The 12,925-nt window shown below is 39.2% G+C and overlaps 1 protein-coding gene across 1 annotated transcript; it reads right to left on the minus strand.

The window, feature by feature from the left end:
* Positions 1-1,102: 1,102 nt before the first annotated feature.
* Positions 1,103-11,900, minus strand: iars2 (isoleucyl-tRNA synthetase 2, mitochondrial). The gene is made up of 23 exons (XM_081347236.1): positions 11,610-11,900; positions 11,310-11,432; positions 10,978-11,131; positions 10,710-10,858; positions 9,227-9,276; positions 8,983-9,092; positions 8,784-8,874; positions 8,590-8,705; positions 8,339-8,508; positions 8,150-8,240; positions 7,895-8,046; positions 6,863-7,023; positions 6,680-6,782; positions 6,023-6,116; positions 5,763-5,871; positions 5,499-5,601; positions 5,294-5,419; positions 4,647-4,778; positions 4,440-4,546; positions 4,199-4,344; positions 3,918-4,108; positions 3,001-3,145; positions 1,103-2,155 (listed from the first exon to the last, which is right to left on the minus strand). Exons 1-23 carry the CDS (start codon positions 11,787-11,789, stop codon positions 2,010-2,012), a joined length of 2,949 nt encoding a protein of 982 aa, XP_081203362.1. The 5' UTR covers positions 11,790-11,900; the 3' UTR covers positions 1,103-2,009.
* Positions 11,901-12,925: the final 1,025 nt, after the last annotated feature.

A 12,925-nucleotide genomic window follows, 5' to 3' on the forward strand; every position in this document is an offset into this window, starting at 1 on the left:
TAATAGTTTTCTACATGGTAACTCGTATTTTCTAGTAGGAATGATTATAATTTTTTGTCTTTGCTCATGAAATTGGACATGAACTCCCTTTTAAATCAGATTTCCCAGTTGGAAACTCAGAAACAAAGACAAAAAATTATAATAATTTCCTACAAGGAAATTCTTATTTTCCTACTAGGAAATCTGAGTATCCAACTGGGAAATCTGTATGAAATCTAAATGTAATAGAATACAATAATTTCCTACTAGGAAACTCGTATTTTCCTACTATGAAATCTGAGTTTCCTACTGGGAAATCTGATTTGAGAGGGAGTTCAAGTCCAATTTCATGAGCAAAGAAAAAATTATAATAATTTCTTTCTAGGAAGCTCGTATTTTCCTACTTGAAAATCTGAGTTTCCTACTAGGAAATTTGAGTTATTTTATGTCCAATTTCATGAGTTAAGGCAATATTATAATAATTTCCAACTAGGAAGCTCATATTTTGCTATTAGGAAATCTGAGTTTACAACTTGGTAATCTGATTTGAGAAGGAGTTCATGTCCAATTTTATGAGCAAAGGCAATAAATTATAATAATTTCCTACTAAGAAACTCTAATTAGGAACTCTTATCCGGAGCGCTCTCTGAAAATTCAGTGGCTTGTGGCGTAGTTCAAGGTCATGGTCTCTCTTCCCCTTCAAGACATTTCAGAAACTGTTGGGCCTGATGGTGACAGCCTCAGTAATTCCTCTGGGCCTTCTACATATGCACCCTCTACTGTGTCAAGGCCCTGGCCCCCTGGAAATTGCCCCAACTGTAGTCAGGAGTAGATCTGGGGCTAGTCTTTATGCTTTCAAGTGGTCTGTCTTTTTCGACTAGTGCACAGTCTGGAACGTGGATCATTTATCTTGTGACTTTGTGTCAATATTGACCTTCCTCCAGGAGCTGCTGGATGAGGGACACAACCCATTCACGCTCAAGGTATACATTATGTGGCTGCCATCATGGCATACCATGCCCCAATCAGTTGTGAGGAACCAGTTCCACAGGTGGGCTAGAAGGCTGAACCCGCCTCGCCCCATATAAACATTGATCAACGCACATAGAATTCATCAAATATGGGGAACACTGAAGCTCAAACATGCTTGCTTTAGAAAATCATTAGTTCTCACACAATTTATTAAAATAGATATTTTAAGGATAAGTAACTTTACAGTCCCTATAAATTTAAGATTTTTATTTTCATGACAGTGAACCCATGAAGATTCACATAAAGAGACATTTTCTTTTTCTGTTTGCAGTGTGTTTATTGGCTTAGCAATAAAACTCGCGTAATAAAGCATCATTTACAGGTAAACAAACTAAAATTGACAAACTCTCCTCTCACTGAGCCTCATTAATGAAAATAGCAGAATGAATGTCTACATTTTGTAAACCCATTCTTTGATAAAACTGCCACATTCAATCAACGTCACAATTAAAGAATGCTTTCACAAATTGCTCCTGCATGTTAAGTACATCTTCAATGCAAAACGTTACAATAAAATATACCCCCTCATGACTTGAACATACAGAAAGTACAGTTAGACGTGTTCAACCAAACCTTCCACCCACCGCAAACAAGCTCAAATTGACATATACAAACGCTCTTTTCAGTGTACTGACAATAAGTTGGCTTAAACCTGTAGCAGAGAACTGCACGGTTAAATTTGTCAACTTAACACAGATCTCAGGTCAGTGCTAATATTGTAAGCATGATCTGAAAGGGGTTTTTGTGTATGTTTTCTCAGTTGAGAATTTCCTGTTTGGTTTTTCCTTCAAATTTTTTGCTTTATTCATTTATAACAGTTTGTATCCTGTCTGACCCCTGAGTAACACGGTACCCCCTCTCCCACAGCTTCAGACAACTTTCTGTCTCTTACAATAGCAGCTTCATACTGGTCCATGGTAGCCCTGACAGCCTTTTTCAACAAAGGAGGAGGAGGAGGGCCAGTGGGTGGACAGTCGTCATGGCAACAGTCAGGGTGATTACTTTGTATTTTCCAGCACGGTTTGGCATCGTGGGCAGAGGCAGTCTGGCTCATCTGCAGTGTATCGCCGACATCTCGGACAGCGTGAGAGAGAGGTGGGCATCGCGGCTACGCTGTATGAACTCTCTTCACGGATCATTCCCCCTACAGAACACACAGATGAGAAGATCAATACCCAATTACTTTAAAGTTCCGTAATATTTTTTAGGAATTTTCGTAATTATCTGTTTCTGAAGTAAAGGCAAGTTTAGTTTAACTGCTTCTAAATTAAAACCAAATGTTGCCAATTCTGTCTAAACCTGTGGTTCTCAACTTTCGTGACTTTAATGCCCAGCATAGTCCAACACAACATTCAAAGCACCAACCCAATATAAGGTAAGATATAAATATAATGATTTATTATTTATTTTTATAGTCATTTGAAGTTTATTAAGAACCAGTGCTGGAAAATGTTTGATGGAGAATGAAATGTTTACTTAAAACAGTGGCAAAGAAAGTGTTTTAAGAAGATGTATACTTTTGTTAATTCTTTATTCAGTTTAACTTAGTTCCTGCCTTTGCTTTGGAAGAATATGTTGCAATAAAAAAATGATGTAATGACCTACACGCTCAAGAAAGGGTATAAGAGTATTTTAAAACAGCAAGGAAACTAAAATGAGCAGAAAACGTGCTGTTCTTCCTGTTTGGAGAGTCTCTTGGTTGTGTGACAGTTCTCCCAGCCGGCTGTCAATAAAATGTTGTTCCTGCAAAGGGTAACTTGGAAGTGGTGTCATATGCTGCAGGTTGGAACTAGAAGTGCTAAAAATTTAAGGCACTGAAAGTTTTGGACGCAAACTCTGAGATTAGTTTTCGTCAAGTTTTATTTCGAATTTCCATGACAAACCACTGGTCTAAACTAACTGCTACAAAAGGGGTAGTAATGAGTAGGTGGTGTTAGTTTTTTGTGATTGAAACACTGGGTAATTTATATCAGAAGAAAAGCATCTCACCCTCCAGGTTGATGAGGAAGTTTCCCGTGCTTGTGACAGAATCCGACGGCAAATCCCGCGGGAGAGAGTTTGTCAGAGTCGTGCGTGAGGCCATCATGAGCTCTGTCAGCTGAGAGCAGGTGGAAGTGGGCTCCTCTTGAAGAGACTGGCGGAAAAAAACATATAAAATGTTGTCCTAAGCAAATGAAGCACAAATTATTATCTCTTTAAAGAATCTATTATCTCTATTCATACCAATACAAATGTTTGTTATTAAGTGCAATAAATATTTAAATTTGAATAAATGACTGTTAATGTGTTTAGACTGAGACAAACATTTGCATGTGGTCAATGCGACAATTTCTTTACGCAGGTTTTCTAATTTCTTTTCCATTACACTGTGAGGAAAACTCCCCATCCAATAAGATTTGTGCTTTTTGTCACATACCCAGAGCCACTGCTGTTACATAAAACTGGTAAATACAGAAATCTGAACGGCTGTTTGAAAACATGTAAATGCTGTTTAATTTTTTTCCTTCTTTGTGAAAATTGGGTGTCAGAATCGGAAAGTTATTTCTGCATCTATAAAAGTGCCACATACTATCAGAAAAAGAATTTGCATGTTCATTCAGCCTGTCTGCCATTGTTATGATTTGGTCTAAACCAGGGGTATCAAACTCAGTTCCTGGAGGGCCACTGTCCTGCAGAAATTAGTGCCAACCAGCTCTAAAACAGCTGCCAAGAAGTTTCTAGTAATCCTGAAGACATTGATTAGCTCATTCAATTGGGTTGGAGCTCAACTCTGAAGGACAGTGGCCCTTCAGGAACCGAGCTTGACACTCCTGCTCTAAACAGACAAATGGCAAGCAAAAATCGGAATGAATTTCTGTGCCGAACATTTGTGTTGTTGTGAACAGGCTTTAAAATCCATGATGTACCTCCATGATTTCAAAGAACAGGCCGGGTTCAATGGCAATGATGAGGTCATACTCAGCAGCGTTACGTCCCGGAATAGACGACAGGAAGGAATCTCTGATAGCACATGCGCCCTCTACTGCTTCCTCCAGTCCTGGCTTCCGCCACACTGAATCGGTCTTAATCCAGCCACTACGAAACAAAGTGTCCCCCTCTATGGACAAAGAGAGAGGTGAGAAGCATTACAGTGAGGTAGCCAGTCTGTAGCCATACAGCATCAGTTGCACGAAAATTGGGTGAGTACCCTCATGTCCAGGAGAGTGCAGGTACACCTCCTCAGCGAGGTGAGGGAGGACAGGAGCGATAGAGCGACTCACTCCATCCAGAATCTCTTCTAGAACCGTTTGACACGACCTCCGACCGAGGGAGTCCTCAGGGTCACAATAAAGCCTGAGAGAGAGACAGTGAGTGAGACGTTTTGCTACGGAGCATTAAAAATAGCTTAATTTTCAAACAGAAAGTTACATAATTGAATGAGTGGTTACCGATCTTTAATGATGCTGAAATAGAAGTTGGATAATTCTCTAGTGATGAAGGATTGCAGCAGGCGGATGACGCGGCTGCTGTCAAACTCATTGTAGGCATCAGTTACCTACAGCACACACAAACACGTGTCACGTGACCGACAGCAACGCACAGCTGGTTTAAGCCCAGCCGTACAAACATTGTAACCTGTTAACATTTCGACTCGCCTTCATGCTGAACTCTCTGAGCAGGTGTAGCATGTACTGATCTATGTAGTGCATTTGTTTAGTGTCCACAGCCTGGGAACGAGGATCAAAACCCTGGAGATTCCCCAAGAGGAACTTCAGTGTGTTCCTCAGCTGGGGACAGAGAATAGCAGGTTTATGAGAGGTCATTCGCTCATAAACACTTTGATATATACTTACTGTTCAAACATTTGTGGTCAGTAAGATGTTTTGGGAAAATGTATTTTAAACTTACAAGGCTGCATTTGTTTTAGATTAAAACATAGTAAAAACATACTTTTGTGAAACACTACAATTTAAAATGACTTTTCTATTTGAATATAGTTAAAGTTATAGTAGCCATTACTCCAGTCTTCAGTGTCACATGATCCTCCAGAAATCATTCTAATATGCTGATTTGGTGCTTATTTCTTATTATTAAATGATAAACAGAAAGATAAAATAGAACAGTGTTTTGAAAGAAATTGTTTGCAACATCATATATGTCTTTACTATAACTTTTGATCAATTTGATGCATCCTTGCTGAATAAAATTATTCATTTTAGAAGAATCTCAAAGTGAATTCAAAATTAGCATTGACTGCCAGCAAATTACTGCAACAGTTTATCTGCTTTGATATGTGCCAGACCTTGTTGATGCTGTCTTTAGCAGCGTTCAGTGTGTTCGGTCCGATCTGAACTTCAGAAAACACGTTCGACTCTGCAACCCACCATCTCAAAACATCAGCACCATAAGGAGGACAGACAGACAAGTCCTGAGAGAGAGAAATTGATGTTTGAAAACACTGACTGGATGACATAATTGAATTCTACCATTGGCTGATCGTATCTCACCTTCCCTCCATTAATAACAACATCTGGGTCGACCACGTTGCCTATAGACTTAGACATTTTTTCTCCTCTCTCACTCACAGCAAATCCATGGACCACTAGAGCTCTGAAACACACACAGAAAGTGATTGGCATATGTTTTAACATATGTATTTGTCACATACACATACAAAGTTCAGTCATGAAACTATAGATACATTAACATTGCCATATCCATTACAATGCTAAACTCTTTTGTGACGATAGAAATGCATTTTTATTACTCACTTGTAAGGGGCTTTATTTCGTACAGCTACACTGGTGAGGAGTGACGACTGAAACCAACCGCCGATTTGATCTTTCCCCTCCACATACGAGTCTGCACGCGGGTCTGATTCTGAAAGAAAGAGAGTGAGAGAGAAGTGACATAACACTACAATGCAACAAAGCATACCAAAAGACCCCAGACAAGCAATCAACAATATACTTATTGATTGCTTAAATAACCAGAAATACATGTATTGACAAGGACCACTTTGATGCCTCACCCTGCAGTACAGCGGCCCATGAGACACCGCTGTCAAACCAGATATCTAGGACATCTTCACCCCGCACATAATCAGATAGTGCACCTGCTTTACTCTGAGAAAACACACAAACAATTTATAGCTTATACTAAATTTTATTTCACATTTCATTTTGCACTAAAGAGTATTTGTGGCATAAACATACACTACCGTTCAAAAGTTTGGGGTCAGTAAGATTTAAATAATAAGAAGAAGAAGAAGAAGAAGAAGAAATGACGCATTAAATTGATCAAAAGTAATAGTAAAGAGATTTTAAAATGTTTTTTTGAAGAATGCTAAAAAATGTTTTTATCAGTTTCCATGAAAAAAAATCATAATTTTCATCATTGATAATAATAAGAAATGTTTCTTGTGTTGCAAATCAGCATATTAGAATGATTTCTGAAGGGTCATGTGACATTGAAAACTGGAGTAAAACTGCTGAAAATTCAGCTTTGCCATTACAGGAATAATTTAATGACATTTTAAAATATATTAAAATAGAAAACAGTAGTTATTTTAAATTGTAATATTTTACAATATTACTGTTTTACAGTATTTTTGATCAAATAAATGCAGACTTTGTAAGCATTAGAGACCGACCCCAAACTTTTGAATGAAAATTTATGAAAAAAGTACCTTCTGAAGAACCTCTGGAGTCAGAAATGTCTCCACTGGCTCCGCCCACCAGCTGTCACTTCCTTTCTCAGAGAAAACTTTAGCGATGTGTGTAACTGAATGTCTGAGAAAGAAAGAGGGAATTCTTAAACTTGTAGTTTATATGCATTTCTTGAGTATGTCTATGACAGTGTAAGTATATACTTGTTTAAGAGTGGCTCTCCGGTCTCTTTATGGTAGAACACTGGGATGGGGACGCCCCAGCTCCTCTGCCGAGATATACACCAGTATGTTCTTCTGTCCAACATCGCCAACAAACTGGACCTAGCCGATTCGGGTATCACACGCACCTTCTGCAGGGCGTCCTATGCAAACACACTCACAGTTTATTTTCTGCAGAAAACATATAACTGGAAACTTACTAGGAAGTCTGTTTCATTTCTAATACTTTTAACAAAATTAACTAAAAAAAGTCAAATAAATGCAGAATGTGCACTCATAAAAACATGTCCAGTTCAAGAAAAAGAACACGTGTTAAGTAACGTGACCATTTATTTGTGAGCGTGAGCTGTGTGTGCATATTTTACACAGACGCGCACACACACGCGCACACACACACATACATACATATATATATACATACATACATACATATATACATATGTGTATATAGATATGTGTGTAAAATATATGCTCACTTCTCTCACTCACAAATTAAAAAGTTACTTTTAACGCACTTATCACAATTAATACTATTTTAGGAGGATCATGACATTTTTTGCATTGTCACATTATTTCCATGACAATTTGTATATCATTTCTAAGAGCTTCACTTGCATGCAGAAAATGTCAGTCCTCCTATTTTTCCCCACATTACAGTAATGAGAATGATATTTTTTCTGCATCATGGTAATGAGAATTTACTAGCTATGCAAAAAAAAAATAATAATAATAATAATAAATAAATAAAAATCTCCTAACAAAGTCCTAAAACATGCATCATTTACTTGAAACAAATATAAAAAATAAATATTTGGGGGTGAATTATGACCCATTAAGGCAGTACAAAAACACCATTAGGAATACATTCTTGATTTGTTTTGTTTTTTTCACATTACAGTAATGGGAATGAGATTTTTTTTTCTGCATTATTCTGCAAAAATTGGGGGATAAATATGACCCAGACATATTTGGATGGGTTTCATCCAGCTGATGCTGCAGAGTATATTGGCTCACCTTAGCTTTGTCTTTGAGGCTGCCTGTGTTGATAAACCACTGTTTACTGGCTCTGGTAATGACTGGCTGTTTGGTCCTCCAGTCATACGGGTAACTGTGGACACAGTCCTCCTCCTTCACAAGTGCACCCGCTGCCTGCAACATTGAGATTACTGCCCACACACACACACAACATTAGTTACTAACATGCATTTTCTTTTATCATATACATATATATTCTCTCTTTCTTCATCTATCCATCTCTTTCTCTCTTACCTGTGGCATTGCCTTCATTCATTACAGATTTATTCTGCAGTTCAGCCCCAGCAAGTTCTGTAAACCTGCCCTCTTCATCCACCATGCACTCCTAGAAAGAGAGAGAGAGAGAGATAGCAAGTTTAAAGTCAACAACAACCCAAGATTCTTACTATTCCAGCATATACTGTACAGGTGTGGGTGACGTACTACTGGAAGATTAAAGTGCGTTGCAACACTGTAGTCCTCCATGCCATGAGCAGGAGCAGTGTGGACCAATCCAGTTCCCTTAGTCATGGTCACATGATTAGCCGGCAACAAAGGCACTTCTTTTGAAGGAATTGTGGGATGCTGACAAACTCCACCTTCAAGATCTGACCCTGGAGATGAGTGAAAGAAAGGCAGATAAATGCTTAGGCCAGTTCAGAAGGCATCATTTTGGCCAATAACAGTGGATCTACCTGCGAACGTAGCCAAACTCTCCAGATTTGTCCCCAGTATAGAGGCCAGGTTGTTCATGCGCTCTGTAGCCACTAGGAGTAGCTGCTCATTATCAGCTCGCTTCACTACAGAGTACCTGAGAAGCATGTGATCATGAATGTCTCCATGAAATCATATCATGTTCATCCCACAGATTCATAGGTGTGTGACTTACTGTACTTTGGGCATGTAACACACTGCCTGATTGGCTGGAATAGTCCATGGCTGGGTCGTCCATATCAGAACAGACACACGACCCCAACTTTCTAAATCACAGACGAAGATTCTGACATCAGAAATAGCAACGTAACTTTAACTCTGTGTATGTGACCTGTATAAAGCACGTGGCACAGGTATAGACAGCATATACACACCTGCTATCAAAGCGAGTTTGGCTGGCAGGGTGAGCAGGGGGAAAGTGACATACAGAGCACGGCTCACGTGTTCTGGGTTATACTCCAGCTCAGCTTCTGCAAGCGCAGTCCTTTACAGAGGCAGATACAACAGAAAAAGAAACCATATACTGACATTTACATATAAAACCTCAAAATCAAAGCTTTCTGTTAAGCTTTATTAAAGGTCTTTATGTAAGGCTGCAAACACTGAGCCTTCTACTACCTGGATGATGGTGACCAGAAAACGGGCTTATAGTCCTGATAAATTAAACCCTGTACACAAAGATAGGAAGAGAAGGGGAAAGTGAGAATATTTTCAATGACATGAGGGTGAGTACACAAACAAGTTTGGGGTCAGTAAAACATATATTTTTAAAGAATACTTTCAGCCAGCAAGGATGAACTTTTTATCATTCGACGCTAATTTTGGTATATGTGCGCTGTCCATGAAGCCGCTACTCATAGAGCCCGTGAGTTATTTTTGCTGCCTTATTGGGCTTGAACAGGTCAACTACACACACACTTATGTCTCAAAATGCCTGGCTTTTCAAGTATCCACTGTCATTTATGTCTTAAGTGAACGTAAACAGTTGAGTGTATCAGTCTATTAGATCAGTGCATTCGGTCTTAAAGTGACAGGAGCCTAATAAATCTGTCACTTATGTTAATCAGCCACAACAAAACACAGGGAAAATAACTCACTGCTCCTGACTGAATCACTTTTGTAACTTTAATAAGAATACATTTATATTTAATTTACACAGTGAAGACTATGCAGTGTTTTTTGTACATTTAATTACTTTATACACTATGTAGTATTTCTTAATGCTTGAAGTTTTTCAGGTAGGTCTATTTCATTTGTTTCTTTGTTCTATTGATGTTTTGGCCTATTGCTTGCAATTAGTTTCTTTGTTCTTATTTTATCACTAACTGTTTACTTGTCTTCAATAAGCTTTTACTTAGTTAGGTTAGTATTATAAAAAATATAATATATCATAAAAACTTTATTTAAAGCTAACAATAATATATATATATATATTGTGATATCGTTATCATGAAATAAAATGACTCATATCGTCATATAAGATTTTGGTCACATCGCCCACCCATAATTCCAGTATTTATTACAAAGTATTTATCCATGCGCATCATTATTTTTTTTTTTATTCAAGTGTCCTCCTAATCTTTAATCGAAATAACTTCTCCTGCCTCTTGCAGCGACATCTATTCTCTTCTCTGATGACGTGTTTACTGGCATGAGGGTGAGACAACCTGTCACTCACATGAGATCACTGCAAAAGCAAACCACAACCATCCGACGTTCCAATCAATACCCAATAAAGTGTTTCTTGTACAAAACACCTTTTCACAAGGATATATGTTAAAATAGGGAAAGAAAAGACTACTGCAACCTCAGTTTCATGCCAACTTTAGTTTAAAAATAGAAAACTTTATAAATCTAGTTTTAAATTGTATCAATGTTTCACAATATTGTTTTTTTTATCGGGTAAATGCAGCCAGACTTCTTTAAAAAATATTTTAAACATCTTGCTCTTAACGTTTAATCTTAAATTTAACTAAACTTCTGAACGGTAGTGCAAATAATTTCTGAATTTTTTGGGGGGGGTGGTGAAATCCTCACATATGGAACGAAATCAAACAAGTCAATTGGTCAAGCTGTGTTGAACATAAAGAGCTTCTCTCACCTTGTTGTGCATCTCCAGGAAGACTTTCAGCTGGGCCGCTTCATATTTCCCATCAAAAGTGTAATAACAATTGTCCCAGTCAGCCATCACGCCCCAGCGCTGGAATGCAGCACGCTGCCGAGAGATGGCCCTCTCTGCAAACTCCCGCGCTGAACGGAGAGACACAAAGGCAGTTTTTGATTAACCAGAAGCAGAATAGCACATAAGCTTTTAATATTAAAACAAATGACTCTTTCGCCAGAACATTCATTATATGTGACTTCCTGACCTTTCTGTCTGATCTGTAGAGGAGTCAGCCCACTGGTTCCCAGGTCTCCCAGTGCTTTGAGCTCAATGGGCAGCCCATGGCAGTCCCAGCCGGGCACATAGTGCACCAGCCTGCCTTTCAGCACCTCGAAACGGTTCCGGATGTCTTTGAGGATCTGCAGGAGAGACCAAACAAAGATAATGCTGATGGCATATTATGAAGCTCATGAGTGTGTATCTCCATTCATATAGGTTTAGGCATAATATTGTATGATGTCATTAAAAGGACAAGTGAAGGATGTGGATCCAGGAACATCTACTTGAGTGACTATGAACTGACAGGAGGTAACTTACCTTATTGAGAGCGTGCCCAACATGCGGGTCCCCGTTGGCATACGGTGGTCCATCATGAAGGCAGTACACCTTCTTAGCTTTTCTCTCTCTCTGCCATGTGTACAGCTGGTCAAAACCACATTTCTGTAGAACAACACAACAAAGTTCAAACACCATCACAAGACAAACCAGAGAGTTGTGGCTTTATAGAAGTGCAACAGACACGGTCATCTTAATCATTCAGGGCGATTTAGGAACGTAACAAAACAGAACCGGTCAGTTTTAACAGCATGTGGCAGGTCCTGGATCTGACACTCTCACCTGCTGGATCTGGATCTCTCGCTCCAGAAGGTTTGGCCCGTTCACTTTCATGGGGAATTCAGTCCGGGGCAGCAACACAGTGTCCCGGTACCGGCCCGCTGCGTCTCCGGAGCACAGACAGCGGAGTCCCCATCGAGCCACACCGCCGAAACCTACTGCCGAACGCCGAACCAGCAGCATGAGGGACTCTGACAGGTGAGTTTCCGACCAGGGTGAGAGTTTGTTATGGGATGTGACCTCCTCCTCCGCATGGGCGGAACTCGATCGCAACCGGAATGGTAGAAACGACGGAACTACGGAAACCAGGAAGAGACATACATTCTCTTAACCATTCACATAAAACGAAAACGCTTTTTTCATGTTGTGACTGCGTATTTGAAACGGAAGAGGGCGTTGTAGGGTCACTAGGAGCTTGCTTGAGCTTGAAGGTAGCATTAGGTTTTATTCAGAGTCATGTTCGATACACACATTTTTAACACGATTTTTTACATAAATAATTATGTATGAATAATTGAGTAAACCCTACTGTAAACCCATTCCGTAGCTCAAACAGAGCAAGGTTCGATTCCCCTTGGTAGCAGCTATGTATATTATGAACTGATAAAAAGATACGCATCTGCCAAATGCATAAAAGTATGTAAAACCAAGTTCCTTCAGTCCAGGAAATGCTCATTTTGAGGTAGCTGTTACTAACAATAGAAAATGCTCTTAAGTCAAAGATTTGACAGGGAAAAGACGTGTTGCCAACACCACAACCTGGGGGCTGCCAGTTGCATAAAACAGCATTAAACTGTATCTTATTAATATCTTATTAATTCCGTGGTAGTTAGCTAAACGTAAGCTTTTTGTGTGATATGTTTTAAACAAAACACTACAGTTTTTGTTATTCTCTTGTGCTGAGTAGTGTAGGCCTACCTGTTTATGTTTTGTCAATGTACTTTGCGAGGAGGGGCGAGTTCTCCTCCCCCTTTTGGATATCTCACCTGCAGCTAAATCTAGATATGGGACATCTCATGCCTTGTCATGGGCGGGTGTTTTTGACGTCACTTTGAGAATAAAAGTTTCTGGCCTGCCCCCTCACTGAGCACAGACCCTTGGTCCAGCAGTAAACATCTCTGGAAGAAGACTACACAGGCACAAAAATGAATAAAATTTGGATATTGTGCTTTGCGGTGCTGATCATAACCATACCATTTTCAACTCAGGTAGGCACTATGATTTTTTTCCCCCATTTATTATCTTAGGTTTTTAGAAGAGGTTGGAAGGATTTGTTCACTAATTGTTTGTGTTCATGTTTTTCATAGTAAGCATCTATA

Source organism: Scardinius erythrophthalmus (assembly GCF_964197995.2).
Source record: "Scardinius erythrophthalmus genome assembly, chromosome: 19".
Taxonomy (NCBI): domain Eukaryota; kingdom Metazoa; phylum Chordata; class Actinopteri; order Cypriniformes; family Leuciscidae; genus Scardinius; species Scardinius erythrophthalmus.